The sequence below is a fragment of the Xylaria bambusicola genome (genome assembly GCF_022495145.1).
Source record: "Xylaria bambusicola strain CBS 139988 unplaced genomic scaffold F5B22scaffold_16, whole genome shotgun sequence".
Lineage (NCBI taxonomy): Eukaryota > Fungi > Ascomycota > Sordariomycetes > Xylariales > Xylariaceae > Xylaria > Xylaria bambusicola.
The window spans coordinates 548,714-564,076 of record NW_025953569.1 but is presented as its reverse complement, the minus strand read 5'-3'; the positions used below and the strand labels follow the sequence as shown (position 1 = coordinate 564,076).

At 49.7% G+C, this 15,363-nt stretch overlaps 6 protein-coding genes across 6 annotated transcripts; 3 read left to right on the top strand and 3 right to left on the bottom strand.

Annotated features, from left to right (window-relative positions):
• The first annotated feature begins 40 nt into the window (after positions 1-40).
• On the top strand, positions 41-1,419 carry F5B22DRAFT_111232 (glycine cleavage system H protein). Its single transcript, XM_047968779.1, has 2 exons — positions 41-480; positions 704-1,419. The coding sequence occupies exons 1-2, from the start codon at positions 354-356 to the stop codon at positions 1,105-1,107; spliced, it is 531 nt and encodes a 176-aa protein (XP_047831715.1). The 5' UTR covers positions 41-353; the 3' UTR covers positions 1,108-1,419.
• On the bottom strand, positions 1,271-3,062 carry F5B22DRAFT_603502 (porphobilinogen deaminase). Its single transcript, XM_047974750.1, has one exon. The coding sequence runs from the start codon at positions 2,793-2,795 to the stop codon at positions 1,731-1,733; it is 1,065 nt and encodes a 354-aa protein (XP_047831714.1). The 5' UTR covers positions 2,796-3,062; the 3' UTR covers positions 1,271-1,730.
• Positions 3,063-4,289: 1,227 nt separating this feature from the next.
• F5B22DRAFT_645787 (uncharacterized protein) lies at positions 4,290-4,990 on the top strand (the record flags this gene model as incomplete). Its single annotated transcript, XM_047978636.1, has 2 exons — positions 4,290-4,662; positions 4,767-4,990. The coding sequence occupies 2 exons, from the start codon at positions 4,290-4,292 to the stop codon at positions 4,988-4,990; spliced, it is 597 nt and encodes a 198-aa protein (XP_047831713.1).
• Positions 4,991-5,578: 588 nt separating this feature from the next.
• Positions 5,579-11,032, bottom strand: F5B22DRAFT_111151 (armadillo-type protein). Its single transcript, XM_047968778.1, has 6 exons — positions 10,866-11,032; positions 10,642-10,738; positions 10,224-10,538; positions 7,139-10,139; positions 6,747-7,085; positions 5,579-6,688 (listed from the first exon to the last, which is right to left on the bottom strand). Exons 3-6 carry the CDS (start codon positions 10,460-10,462, stop codon positions 6,224-6,226), a joined length of 4,044 nt encoding a protein of 1,347 aa, XP_047831712.1. The 5' UTR covers positions 10,463-10,538; positions 10,642-10,738; positions 10,866-11,032; the 3' UTR covers positions 5,579-6,223.
• Positions 11,033-11,910: 878 nt separating this feature from the next.
• On the top strand, positions 11,911-13,483 carry F5B22DRAFT_111135 (uncharacterized protein). Its single transcript, XM_047968777.1, has one exon. It carries the CDS (start codon positions 12,348-12,350, stop codon positions 13,290-13,292), a length of 945 nt encoding a protein of 314 aa, XP_047831711.1. The 5' UTR covers positions 11,911-12,347; the 3' UTR covers positions 13,293-13,483.
• A 221-nt stretch (positions 13,484-13,704) lies between these two features.
• On the bottom strand, positions 13,705-15,347 carry F5B22DRAFT_645784 (uncharacterized protein; the record flags this gene model as incomplete). The annotated part of the gene is made up of 4 exons (XM_047978635.1): positions 13,705-13,827; positions 13,988-14,478; positions 14,531-15,225; positions 15,286-15,347. 4 exons carry the CDS (start codon positions 15,345-15,347, stop codon positions 13,705-13,707), a joined length of 1,371 nt encoding a protein of 456 aa, XP_047831710.1.
• Positions 15,348-15,363: the final 16 nt, after the last annotated feature.

Genomic DNA, 15,363 nt, shown 5'->3' with positions numbered 1-15,363 from the left:
AATTCTCCGCTAAACAACCCCACTACCTGCCATAACGAGGGGTAAATTCCTTAGCTATGATTGGTTCATGTCTTATCATCAGAGCAAAGCATGTGGCTACCATAATTCGCACTGTAACAACAGGTATTCCCAAGCAGAGGCAACACAGTGTAGCTTCTTATCCGGGAGAACTCGGTATACAACCCCCTGTCAGCCGAATCAAACCCCAGCTAGGTATGATATCAACTTTCGCAGCCAGCATTTCTCAAGCTTCGTTCGATCCCACGTGAAATCATACCACCGACTCAACTCCCCCTTCGCCCACTTCGCCCAGTCCGCCCCCGACCACCACAACTCACCTCTCTCACCGAACCATGGCCTCAATTGCGCGATGCCTACGGGCAGTCCGGCCCTCGACGCTGTCTCGTGTCCCCCAGACTCCCCGCGTCCGACCTAATTGGCAAGCCACTGGCCTCCGAGCTTTCTCTGCCTCACCGATAAGTAAGCCCTCCGATGTCGCATTGCACCTTTTATCCTCCAGCCAATCCATCCGTCTCTTTTTTTTCAACTATCTATCTCGGCAAACGAAGACTCTCTTGAGACAAACTTGATGCCAGAGAAAGAAAAGAAACAATAAAGAAAAAAAATACCAAGAATATTGATAGTATATAACCTGAGCGTAAACATCATAGACTAACCACACCCTATTCTCCCCTTCAAACAGGAGACATCCGCAAATACACCAAGGACCACGAGTGGGTAGATCTCAACGCGGACCAGACCACGGGCGTGATCGGCATCTCCGAGTACGCGGCCCAGGAGCTGGGCGACGTGGTGTACGTCGAGCTCCCCGAGGAAGGCAAGGAGCTCCTGGCGGGCGACACGCTGGGCGCCGTGGAGTCCGTCAAGAGCGCCGCCGACATCAACAGCCCCATCTCGTGCACCGTGACGCACGCCAACGGGCTGCTCGAGGAGAAGCCCGGCACCATCAACGAGGTGCCCGAGGACGACTCGCACGGCGGCGGGTGGATCGCCAAGGTCACCGTCTCGGAGCAAGGCCGGAAGGACTTCGAGGCCCTGATGGATCTGAACGAGTATAAGGACTTTACGGGGTCCGAGGAGCATTAGATCGTTCGCGCCTATCGGGGTGGAAGCCACGAGACGATAACTAGGTGACGGCAGAGAGATGGAAGAGTGCTGGATTGCATTTGTTTCATGGTTCGTTTTTTTTTTTTTTAGAACATATACATACGGGGGGCCGGCATAGGAAACCAGCAAAGGAAACGGTGTTTCAACAGAGAAGTAAGATGATGAGAATTTTTTTTTTTTCGCGAAAAAAAAAGAAAGACAGAGAAACGGGCTCAACACCTTGTATCATAGGCATTGCTGCAGAGTGGATTTATTTATTTATTCTAGTTTTTTTTTAGTTTTTTTTTCTGAGATAATCATCTGAAGAAAGCTTGCGCAATAAGCAATCATATCTGCAGAAATGAGGCGAAGCATATTGCCTTCTTTTCTCGCGAACAGCAACTACTACAACATTCCCAAACCTGCTTGATTTGATTTCGGCATCTTATGTCCCTTATACCTGTGAAACAATGCCATCGTCCCTCCCTTCTATATCCCGTCGTAGTTTCATCATCATTATCGTGCGATTTGCGTCTGTCCGTATGCCTCTTATGCATATATATACACGAGTATGCGCGCTATTCATGTCGTCCACGCCTATTTATTTGTATTTCAACGTATTTTCACGCAGGTACCCACGGCTCCGCCTTATCCCTACTCGCCTCGCGGTCCGCATTGATGACGTCGAGGATGCTCTGCGCGCCATTGTCCACCAGCATCTGCGCAACCCTCTTGCCGAACGCAACGGCCTGTTCCCTTGTAGTCACCTCCTCGACGCTCTCGGCATCCGCGGCCTCGGTGCCCTCGATACTAACCACGCACCCAGTAAGCCGCAACTTATCCCCTTCCAGCCACGCCGTCTCGACACCGATCGGGATACTGCACCCGCCCTCGAGCGTGCGCATGATGCTCCGCTCCGTCTCGATCGCCAACATCGTCTTCTCGTCTTCAAAAGGCCGCAGCAACTCCAGCGTCCGGGTATCGTCCGCGCGCGTCTCGAGCGCCAGCCCGCCTTGTCCGACAGCGTATAACATGCCGCCTCCCTCCGTGTCTCGGTCCAGATACTGCGCGATGCGCGCGTGTCTGCTCGTGCGGTGCAGGCCGGCCGCGGCGAGGATGAGAACAGAGTACTCGCTGTCCGCGGCGTCGAGCTTCTGCAGCCGCGTGTCGATGTTGCCGCGCATGTCCTGGAAGCGGAGTCTCGGGTAGCGCCTCCTGATCTGCGCCATGCGGCGCACGCTGCTCGTCCCCACGACAGCACCATCGGGGAGGTTCGCGAGCGTCTTGTATTTCTCCTCGAGCCCCTTCTTCACGACCACGACGTCGCGCGGGTCCTCGCGCTCCGTGAAGCACGCGAGCGTGCACCCCTCAGGTACGGACGTGGGCATGTCTTTGGCGCAGTGCACGATCATGTCGAGCTCGTTGGCGAGGAGCGCGGCCTCGAGCTCGTTCGTCCATAGTCCCTTGCCGCCGAACTTGTACAGCGCCGTGATCTTGTCCTTGTCTGCTGTCGACAGCATCCCGCGGACCTCGAAGTCGACGTCTGGGTGCAGCTTCTTGAGCGACGCGACGACCCATTCGGCCTGGAGCATTGCGAGTGCCGATTTCCGCGAGCCGACGCGCACGACTGGCCTCTGTGTGTTCCCGCCCGAGGGCGTTATGACAGGCTGCGTAGCCGAGGTGGACATGGTGAGTGATGTGAAGGGGTGGAGGGCGAACCGTCACAGAGAGAGAGAGATGGAGAGAGTCGGGGAAGATCGGGCGCGGGGGAAAAGTGAGCACAGTCGTTGGTTGGTCGGGGCGAATGATCGATTGCTTGCGGTCACACGTTCTCTCTGCCGTGGATGTGCGACGAGGGGACAGGACTCGGGAGGAATTGTTACATGGAAGAAGAAAAAAGAAGCAGAGGTGAGACGAAGGCAATCCAGAAGCGAAAGTCGGCCGGTCCCTCCTTGAGTTGAGAGCTTTTAGCGGGGCAGAGAATGAATCGCGGGGCAAATCCGCCCCTTCTGCCCCTTCTCCATCGCGGCTACCCTGCAGTACATCTATCTGTCTACTACCCCTATTCGCCCTCTCCTCCAAATTATTCTCTTTGCTTAATTCATATCAACTTATAGCACACTGAACATCACGTCTTAACTTGTTTCTGTTGACGGTGAATCTACTTTTACGAAAGCTTTGTCAATCGCACCTATTAACTAAAATATAAAGTAAAATATACAATATAAACATCGAGCGCCACGACTTTCCACAGCACATCGCAAGCTTTCTCCTATTTCCCGCCAAATGTCTTATTCACATGTCACTAAAAGCTCATGAACACGAATGTGGCAGATACGTCAAGTACAGGTGACACTGCCTCACACACGACGCTACACAATAGATCGTAGAAAGAGTATCGATGGTATCACCAGGTACTAAGCTGTCGAGTATCTGTTCAAGAGTAACACTTCGGTATACACACATACCTTTCTGGTTCTATCTCTTCATGCATGGTTCCGAAGTTGGTGATCATAGTGCTGGATATGTTTAACAGATGTAGTCGTCGAAAAGAGAGATCACCGCATTATTGGTCCGCGTCTCAATGGGAGATCGCGTCATCAGTAGCATAAGGATTTGACATCTATGCCTCTATGGTCGACATGGGGATCGTTGTGAATCATATTCTCAAGTCTCCAGGCTGAAAATGAGTCGTCAGAGACACGATGGTGTTGCCTTGCTATGATACAAAGGCAACATCTCAGTGAAGCGCTGTCATGACACGATGACTGCAGCAACGAGCAACGAGTAGATCAATCGACTTGGTTACCAACAACCGTCATGTCGTCGATGCTTTGGGACCCGGCAACATCACCGGTTAGTTCCTATTGGATGTTCGATCTACCGAAAGCGCTCGAGAAGGGAAAGCCATGGGCTCATGCTGCGCAATCAGCTCCCGTGTGCTTCGTACGAGAATGACACGAAGACGCGTCGATTATTGTTCATCGACCAATGCTTAGCAAGCCAGATATGTGTATTCTGGGCTACACAACACCGTCTAAGTCTCAAGAAGGGAATCATATAAAACCGTCAAAGGCAACAGAGTCAAGCTCAAGCAGAATTCCAACATATCCCTAGAACCCCGAACTCATCATATTCATTCCTAGCTTCAATACCCCCATCACAGATCAAGCCAGCCCACCATGCATCTCCAAAACCTCCTATCCCTCGCCTTCATCACCGGCGTCCTCTCAGCCTGCAAAGAGCCTCGCCAGGTGATCGTGACCGTCACAGCAGACGCAGCATCCCCCTCGCCCAAGCCCCTCTCAGCTCCGTCTCCGGTTCCCCTATCAGCCCCCCCAGTGCCGTGGGAGCAGTCCTCCGCAGCAGGCGCAACAGCTTCGATCCCAACCGCCGTTCCCGTCCCAGCATCCGGCGCCCTCTCTCTCCCGCCACAGGCATCCTCTCTTCCAAAGACGGCGTCGCCAACACCCGCTTCAGGCGGCCCGTCCAGCGGAGCCAAGTGTGGCAAGGGGTTCACGTACTGCGGGTACATGTTGACAGGAGTCGGACACAGTACGTCTTCCCATACCCTTTCCCATTCCCTTTCCTCCCCCATCCCACACTACACCCTTCCTCTTCATCAAGCCAGCATAGCTAAAACACGGGCCGGCCGCCAGATTTCTCCCCCTCGGACATCGACAAGTCGTACTGCGCCGGGCTCCCCGAGCTCTGCGCGGGCGGCGGCAACAAGCGCAAGACGAAGCCCGACCAGGCCGTCTTCGTCTGCATGGAGGACCAGCCGTCCACCGTGCAGCTCATGTGCGCCTGCAGCGGCACTTGTCTGAACAATGCCACGACCAACTACATTGCGCACTGCGACAAGCCTTGCGTCAACGCCTAACTAGGTAGTTAGTACTTCAGTAGCTAGCTTACTAGGTAGATAGATCAGCAGTGTTGCTTGATTATGCAGAATGTCAAAATGGGAGGAATCTAGGTACACTGGCTAACCCTACGGGAGAAAATTGGTAATCAAGAATGCACATTCCTTAAGAGATTAAGCCATTGAAGTAAAAGTCGATCATTTGAAAACAAGATAAGAAGGAAGGTCTATTAGGTTAGGTAAGCTCGGAGAGCCAGGACTCTCCAAGCTGGGGTCAAATTTGCGAAATTCGTTCAATTCAGGTCTCACGTCATCCATCCATTCACTCATTCATGAAGGGCATGGCATTAAGTATGTCGGGATTCAATTTTCAAAGCATACCTAGCTAGCTACAACGACAACAATAGCTCATTTTCTATGTACAGCAACCAAAGAAAAAATCGCATAACTCTTCACAGTATTCATCATGACAGTATTCGATCCAGTGTATAGACATCCATCCCCATCTCACCATCCATCTAAGCCGATTGACCGTTCGCAAGTTGCTCGCCTATACAACTAGGTAGGTATGCTAGGGCATCGAGTCCAAGTACTAGGTCACGAGAAAGTATACATCAAGTTGATCCATGCAGTCAATTTCCACGAACAGATTGAGCAATCAATCTAGCATTCAGGCGCCAATCCCTTAATCGCAGGTGACGTCTACAAACACGGATCGATCACAGAGCTCAATCCTATAAAGTCCAGTCAGAAATACTACACAGTCCATCACAGAATCAGCGCACAAGCGTGGCATTTTAACCTGGTTAGTTAGCCTATTGTACTTTGCACGGGTCCATGAAAACCTTCACGAAATTTCTACATTGTTGGTGGGCCTGGAATCGAGAACTGGCTTGTTTACTAACGTGAACTTTGCACTAATCTCTCTTCCAGCCTCAAATGCGACATTCGGCCTTAATATCATCAAAATAGAGTATAGTCAGAGCCTATATGGTTTCCGATACACCTTCTTGCTGCCTTCGCTGGTGTCGTGAGGCGACTGCCGGACGTGTCTCATATATGAGCCACTATGCCGGTGAACCAATCTTTCCAGGCTATATATACATTCCGACGCATCTTATGATCAGGTAAAGGTGCCCGTCGGAGGATTCATTTTATTAACCGCGCTATTAATGAAGCTTTTGGCGTTCAATACTTGTGCTGATCCATTCAGCGAACGAAATCACTGAAGATGGCAGGCTCTTCTGGGTTGGATCACGATTCCTTGACCTCTTCGCGCAGACTCTTCAAATTGCGGTCAAAATCCTTGTTGACCCATTCCCAATATTGCTGCCAAATAGGGTTCTGGGACTGTATCTGAGCCGATGCATTCGCAGGTCCATTATTTGGGCCTGGTAGTGTAGTCTTCGTCTTCTCTGCGAGAAGCAGGGAGACTCGCAGCACACTCTTGTTGGCCTCTTCTTGCTTCTCATGTTCTTGTTTGACGGCATTGTCCTTGAGCTTCGTCGATAAAGTCTTACGGTAGCACTGGGCGATGGTATCAAGCCGGCGAGTTGTCTCATCAGGATCGATAACAATCAGTTTGCCAAGCATGAGATTACATAATGCTCTGATGTCGTTGTCATCATCGAGACCTGCGATTATACGGTCGTAGAATTCAGGAGAGCTGACACGAGAGAACGATGTCTCCATGAGCGAGTACAGGGTCTCATACGCACTCTGTAAAACATTACTTAGCTTACGACGGAAAGAAATATGATCAAACGGATATGCTTACCTTGCGAGCTTCAAGCCCATCATCAACTGTGTGCTTGAAGGGACCCATTTGTACCTCGCGAATAAGCTCCTTTTTAATAATGGATTCAGTCATGACAAAAGGTATCAATTCACCCAAATGCGGTAATATCAATTCGGGCTTGTTGTGAGTAGCTGAGTTCAGTGTTGTCATGCCAAGGCGCCGAATTTCTAGATTGGCATCTTTTAGTACTGTCAGTAGCATATCCACTAGTACCGACTTGAGCTCTGTGTCAAAAGTTTCGTCACTATCGGGTAAGGTGTATCTGAGAGCCTGGACAGCAACAGCTCTATAACCTTCTAATGAGCTTGTAAGAAGCTCCTACAGTAGTTAGCACCGTTATATAGCAAGTATAAGATTCTTAAGGTTCTTACTTGGAGCTTGGGGATATAAGTCTTTGGCTTTAATATAGCTAGGCGACCAATGCACTCTGCACAGATAGCTTTGTTATCTTCTGCGAGCGATGAACTAAAAAGAATGTCCCAAATATCACGTTCATAGGCACTGATGTCTGTGGATGAAGTAACGATTTGGTGAAGCACCTCGCGAATAGACTGTAAAAGAAGGTATTGATGGCTTCCTTCCTGCGTGGTTGCGTTCAAAATGACGGGCAGGTAGCGAGAAACATTACCTGCTCCGGCCCTGCCCAAAGCGACGGCAGCTGAGACAGAGACTTTGTCAGGCTCATTGCCGAATTGACCCAAGAAAATATTCGGGTCCAAGGGAGATTTGGAACCCAATCGGAGACCAATCTCTCCGAGGATGGCTAATGCAAGGCTCTGACGTTCAGTGTCCGGTGGCGATAACCTACTCGCCATTTTGAGCTCGTCGATGAAGCTGTCGATGGTGACACCAGCATTACCGCCGCTCGCGACAAACAGAGCACCCACGACTTTTCCGAGAACCGCAGGATCGCCACCCACACCTACAGAGAGAACGCCTCTCATCAGTCGTTCACCCATTCCGGTGTGCCCTATATTTGTTACAAGAATAACGAGCGACTCTAGTATACTGCCAGATATATTCTTCTTGATCAAGTCGCAGAGCGCGTTCACAAAATCTTGCGAGGCAGCTAGGTTGGGGTTCTCAAGCTGGAGCTGCGACATGGTAAGTAGGGCCGGGCTCAAGAGAAGCGTGTCATTGGCAATGACAACGGGCTGTATCGCTGTCACAATACCACTAATCGTATCCGCCGAGAGATTTCCCTTTGTTGCTGGAGACATGACCATGTGCTGAAGAGCTTGTACACTAGAGCCTCTGAGGGCCCGATTGGCTTTCCGTAATTGACCACAGAGTTCCAATGTTACAGCTTGGATCCAGCTACCATCGAGACTGCCTGGAGCTGAGGAGAAGATTGCAACGTTGTCGATTGCCCGCACGGCATGAAGCCGGGTTGTTTCGTTACGCATTCTTTCGAGCAATAGATCTAACCCAGCTTGTCGCTTCTCAGATGACAAGAGGCTCAGTCCATCTGGAGTAGAAGTCCTCGCAATCAAAGTGCCAAGAGCTTGTATAGCTCTCTGTCTCACTTCTGTATCTACATCGTTCGTAGAAGTACGATCGATAATAATATCGTAGAGTTTGAGCAATTCAGGCTTATATTTCTGCGTAGTGAGCTTAGCTCGCGGAGGCGTTATTGCTTTGACAAGTTCTTCGGCCGTTCTGATAGCCTCGCTAGAGATCTTGTAAAACTTGTCGTTGACGGCAGAAACAACACCAGCCACAATATTTGCTAGATACAGTTGGAATAGGCTGGAAGAATGTGTTTTAGCAACGTCGCTCGTGAATCGGAGGACTGCCATGCGTAGAGTTGTAGCAGTAGCTGAAGCAGCACCACCTGTCAAAGCTGTAGAAGTTGCGCCAGCGTTGCCTACAGCTCCCTTCGTAACATCAATCACTGGTTGCATTACTTGATCGAAGTAGTCAGAAAGGCCACCATTTTGAACCGCAATCAGGTCATCTAATAGGCCAATCACTGCTTGTTTCGTAGCAATCTGCTTCCCCTTAAGCAGCTTCGTCGATGATTTGACTAGTTGTGGAATTAGCCTCGAGAGGTCTGCCCTGGGGCCCGTCTGGGGGAGGGATTCCTGAGTCGGTGATATAAGGCCTGGAGTGCCCATATAGGGAGCCTTGTGGCCTTGCCAAACTGCACCGCTGCTCTGCCTCCTCCGCTTCCTAATGTCTGGGAGAGATTGCAAAATTTCATCGTCCATGGTTACCGAGTGAATGACGCCTTCGCCAGTTTTGCGAATTAACAAGGATGTAGCGGAGATAATTTCTAAACGAACGCTCTCTTCCCTTTCATCGAAACGGCGAACGAGAGGGTTGGCCAAGTCCCGGTACAAGGTCCCGTTGTCTAGTAGATCAGTACTGCGAGTGGAAATCAGGGTATAAAGGGCCTTTGCCGCGCATCTACGGACTTTCCAACTGGCGTCGTCATCATCGTCAAAATCGTTGTCCTCCTCATATTCGTCGTCTTCGTCTAGCTCTTCATCATCACCTTCCTCATCTTCCTCCATGTCCTCATCTTCGTCATTGGCATAGTTGGGGTCAAATCTGAGGTATCGCAAACAGGAAGAGATAACTTCATCTGTAAAGGGTCGCATCTGAACGCCACAAGATGCAATGAAGGATTCAAGCGCGACTAAAGCAACTTCTCGAACTTCGTTGAATTCGGCGTCGTGACCGTCGCCGGAACTTACCTCATCTACATATTTCTGATACTGCTCTTGGCTAAGAGTGGAAATCACAGGGGGTACTATTTCTTGAAGGTGTGTACCAAACTGATGGGGTATAGCCCTGGCCAGAGAGCCTAGGATGGTCATGTATAAACGAAGCATAACGGGGTTGATTTGAGGTTGCTTCATGGCCTTCTCGATCTTAGCGATGAAAGCATTGAGGACATCTTCTGTCAAGAAGGGCGCCAAAACAGCGAGGGCAACAACCGCCCTCTTCTTGACTGGCGATGGCGTTGTGGGGCGCTCTAGAACTTTGATGACTACGTCTTGCAGCTTCTCAACCTCCAATGCTTGTAGAAGTGGACCAAAGCATCGAACGACCTCGATTAAAACGTCGACGGCCTCAGGACTCGGATCGGATTTATCGAGCAGACCGCGACCGTCCGAATGAGGAGCGCCAGGACCAGAAATGCCGAGAATACGTGGTATGAGCACATGGCTAATAATATTGTAGGTATCAAGGACTTCTCGAGACGGTGAAATACCGGGGATTGGTTTCTGAAGTGAAGATATTGCGCTACGAAGAGCGAGAGATGGGAGGGAGTTGTCTACCGAGTTCTTGATCTCCACCGAGGTCAGCTTCTCAAGCATGGGGGTAATGACGGATATTGGAATTTTAGCTGCCAAGGGACCGATGCTACACCGCTGTCATTAGCCAAACGTTCTCTGAACAGTGGTAGAACATAAAAGCATGTTCTGTGTGTATGAATATGCATCCTACCATCTGACAGCCAAGTTTTGGACCTCGCCATTTTGATCATCGAGGGCTTTGACAACAGCATCCACGATTCGGGATGAAGTGTTATAATCGTGGGTCAGAAAATCGGACTTCGGCTTGGTCAGGATCTGATGAAGGTCGTTCAATGACATGAAGCGAAAATCGGGGTCGGCATCGCTAAGCCTCGACAGTAGAGCGCCGATGGTTTGGGGGTTAGGATTATTGATTGCAGACGAAGCCATGGCGTTTGATCTGTGGCAAACAGATTGCGGGTAATCGGCGCAGACGATGAGGTATAACGGTTGAAGCAAGGATTCACTGAGGCATCGTAGTTAGCTCAAGAAGCAAACATAACAAGCGACATATATTGAGCCGTATAGCGAGTGTGTGGTAGGTCTATTATGGCTGGGGAATGCCGCACCTTTGGTGCTCGAGTGATGACGTGGTTGGGGCTTCAAGCTCTGGCTATCAGGAATATGGGATCGCAATGTTAACGGAGGCGCAGGTGAAGGGAAGACCTGGTGGTAGTTTGCGTTAGAATGTAAAAGGGAAAAAAAGAAGATTCAAAGAGGCAAGATAGCATTAGACGGCCGAGCAGGAAGCGGCCAGGATTTCGAGACAAGGAGATAAGCGCAGTAGACTTACGCTTGTACAGGTCGACGCGGGTGAGGAGGGCGTTGGATGATGTGACTCGACAGCAGCGATCTATCTTCTTAAAGTCGGAAATATATGGGCATTGTAGTCGAAGGGATCGCTGGCTGCGTGGAGACGTTGGTGCCAGAGCGAGCGAGTTTTGGAGTTTGGAGGTTTGGAGGTTTGGACTGGGCTGAATCCCCTCTATCTCTATCCCTCACCTTGCTCTTGCTCACTTTCTGGTGATGCTGGCAGCTTCCCCTCCATACCTAGCCCCATACCTAACCATCTGCCCCGCTAATCGGTGCTGTTAGGTACCTACCTACCTAAAGTACCTACCCAGCCTATATCCAGCCTGTACCTATGTACATGGCTATGAGTGCAGTCCATCTCGGGATTTGGACAAGTGTTTAAGGCACCAAACCCGAATTGTCACATTGTCGCTGTAACACTCATCATGGACTGAATTAGATTGAATTGAATTGAATTGGCTAAGTAGTCTGACTGTCTGGTTAGGTATATGCAGGTGGAAGGATACCTCGATGTGCACCGTGCCGCTGCCTCACAATCGCACTCGGCGGGTCAAGGTTTTGTGTGTGTGTGTGTGTGTGTGTGTGTGTGTAAGAGGTATGGTATGGCGTTTACAAACAACCTAAACATCATGAATATAAAATGTCAACAAATGAATCAGTTGGCCAACAGCTACGTGAACAGGCAACTACATAGGTAAGGAGAAAAAGCCACGCAAAATCCCTGTATTCCGAAATACCCATACCCTCGTTGCCAAGCTACCGACTGGTATACCTTACTTACTTAGTCCTTGCGTCTCCAGCGTCTCTTTCATCTCCAGGCTAAACATATGAATCGTCTGAACACTGTAACATGTATGTCAGGGAGTAAGCCATTCACCTCAACAATAGACACGTAAGAGTTGGGAGATTGGCTACGATTCCATTATCAATCGCTCTTGAACTAGTGGAATTAGGAAGGCAAGTAATATTTCAACTTGAACCTATATAATATGTACGTAGGTGCGGGACACTATATTCTGAGATAGGCACCGAACTAGGCAGCAGTGATAGAAGACCGCCGCCAATGAAGATACTAGATATTCACATTCAGTCCTTTTGAAATCGTTGAGCTTTTGAGGGTACCTGTAAATTCCAAACATATTCATTCAGCTTCAAGCACCGTCTGATCGAGTGCCTAAATCGCAAATCACGTATTCGGGACGATTTTGGATTTCATTTCCATCATTCCGTCACGTCTTGGGAAACATTCTCGTCCTCATTGCTATAATATGCGTCCAAAGTGTGAGGGGAACTTATTTGTAATTATGCCCAAAGTAACTCGACGCAGCTAGTGCTGCATATAAGCCATAATGTGATCGGGAGTGGCGGAAAGGGAGCAGCGTATTTGAGGAATGCTGTGCCCCGTCCGACGGGCAGGGACATCGTTCAACCTTCACATCATTTCCAGTCTCGTTTCGGTGTCATGGCTCCTACCATCGTCGTGGCGGGCGCGACCGGCAACACCGGTCAGCATGTTGTGGAAACGCTGTCCATTTTACTTGAGAAAGGAGGTGCCTTATCGGGTCACCGGATCGCCGCTCTCACACGGTCACCAAAGGGCCCCATCGCACAGAAGCTCGCTCAGCTCCCCGGCGTCGAAGTGATAGAGCAGAATTGGATCAACGTCACTGCTAACTGGCTCCGTGAAAACGAGGTAGTCAGGGCCTTCGTTGCACCGGTGGCTCAGCTCAGCCAGTTTATCGAAGAGTCGGGCTTTCTCGTCGCTGCGCTTCAGGCAGGCGTCAAATACGTCGTACGGATCTCCACGAACACGCCAAACGTTCGACCAGATGCCGTTCCCTTTTATGCCCGTTCGCATTGGGCCATAGAAACTCTCTTGGGCACGCCTGAGTTCGAAGGACTCCAGTGGACTTCGCTTCAGCCCAATTCTTTCGCTCCGACTTACCTTCAGACAACTGCCGACTTCATCAAGCAATACCGTAATACCGGGAAACAAGGCATTCTTAAGCTCGTTGCATCAGCTGATGCGCCTGTAGCCATCGTCGATCCTTATGACATTGGAGTATTCGTGGCCCACCTGCTGGTTCAACAGGATCCCACTCCTCACAACAAGGCCAAATACGTTGTCAACGGGCCTGAGGACATTTCCGGCCAGCAAATCGTGAAGCTAGTTGAGAAGCATATTGATACTAAGGTCGAGAATGTTATTTTTAAGGATTTGACTTGGGCCGACGCCATCGCCGACTATAGTCAAGACGCAAAGCAAACTATGTTAAGCCTCAAGGCTTTTCCGGAGCCGCTATGGCAGGGGCTGTGCTCGACTTCGACAACTAGCAAGGAGTTCCTGGAGCTCGCTGCGCCGAAATGGACACCTGCTGCAGTTCTGAAGAGAATGTTGGAAGAGTAGACTCTGGTAACAACAACTTCCGTCAGCGATGGCGCCCCCTTGTAATTATCACAGATGAAACCGAAATATTGAATATGTAGATTTTGTTGATTCCCAACGTTACCGCTACCATGATGCGATGCGTGCACGATCTCCGATGTTTACTAATGGCAAATTCGTATTCTTACATCCACCCTTTGTTATGGATTACTCTAGGAAGAAAACAAGTTTACTATGAGATTCTTAGTGTTGCGTTGAGTCTAGATTAAATGGGTAGGAAAAAGGAAACTCAATCCCCAGTAATGAGCCATTCCCCATCTGTTAACAGACAAGAAACATCACGCTCATTACAATAATATCATAATTCACAATAGACAGCCATCTTCCCTCAATGATGCATTCTATCATATCATTACCGTTGGTCTGTAACGGTCTAGTTCCGCTTCCTCCGTAAGAATCTCTGGATCTCGGCTATAGCAGCAAGAATAGTCCATGCTATGATATCGACAATCGGAAAGCCATCGAGCATCTGATACTGCAGGTCTTCGTATAACGACTGCAGCGCTCAAGGTTAGTTAAAGGATAATCAAGCGTATTTTCATAGAATTATTTCTCAATCATTAGAGATATCAAATCATGATAGCAAACAAGGGCGGCATCAACTCTTCGATGAAAGAAGACCCTGAACTCGGGAAATACTTACGCAATCTAGGAACAAGATCAAACTGATGCATGAAGCGTGCTAGCGATTCTTGCATTTCTTCTAGAGGGGGCATCGCATACGAATCGGGTTGCATGCGGTCCCAGAGCATATACGCAGAATAGATCAGAGCACGTTGTGAGTTGAAAAACTCCGGGCCCCGATGCCGCGTTGCTCGACTCAAAGCCACCACCGTCGTATAATACCAGAGTTCCATGGGGCCTTGGTCGATCTTATCTCTCCGAGGTGATTCTAGCTGTTGGATCGCCCTTGGCAAAGTCACTGTAGCCCCGAACCCCGGCAAAGCGACCCCTTCAGTCAAGAATTCGTTGAGTCTGAAGGACTTCATAAAGAATTCAACGCGGGATGACATCGAGGTTTGGGTCCGCATTTCCGCTTGCCAGAGCGCAAGGGGGCCCATGTGCACCACGAATTTCGAGAGGAAGACCTTTTCCTGAGGGTTCGAGTGTTCGTATCCGTGTTGTGCTACGCGGTGCTTACTAGCCACTGATATATCCATTAACAACCATGCGCCCCCAGATCGATGGTTCAGACTTACAGTTGCCAATGTGTCTCTCAAGGAGCCTCTGTACGCAAAAGACCTGCTCGATTTCCCAGGGAAATAGCGAGAACCAGAAAACACCCCACGCGACCACCATCTCATACTGTTCCGGGTCCGATCCCTGCCAAGAAAACAAACTAGACACGAGCTGCATGATGTAGAGGGCCTTTTCATAACGAGCCAGAACTGTGCTTGTAACTTCGCGGTTAAATTCAATCCCTTCGGGAATTCCTAGCATGGCTTGTTTCGATAACAGTTTCGCATAGTAAGAAACTGCCATGTATGTCTTCAAGTAGATATCCGCTTGGATCAGTGACATATTTTCCGGGTGCGTCTTCTCTAGAGTCAACTCTTGAGGCAGCCGGTATAGTTCAACGAAATCAAGGACAGAGGTGCCGTAGGCTTCGGACAGTTTCAGACCTCTGCCGTAGCCTCTTTGTTTCCTTTCGTTGATGTGCCAGGGTGCGGTAGAGATCATATAGTTGGCAACAGCCAGATACACGAGGCTAGGAGGAATAATGGTCATGGCATCCTCGATGATCTTCTTTTCGTGGGCGCAGACCACGGCACAGAAATCGGGGCCGCTTAACGACAGATTTATGATTGATGCACCATCGGGAAGGAAGCCGATGATTATCAGTTTGAGTTCGGTGGGGAGCTGCTCAAGGCGACTACGGCGGCCTTGTATAGCTCTGTCGACCAATATGTCAGTCGACCAAAGGTGGAGAATGTGTCAGCCAATAGATATATACCTTTTATTAGCCGCTGCTATAGCATTGAGAATGAGGAAGCACTCTCTCATATATCTAGGCATGTTGTTAACCGGGACG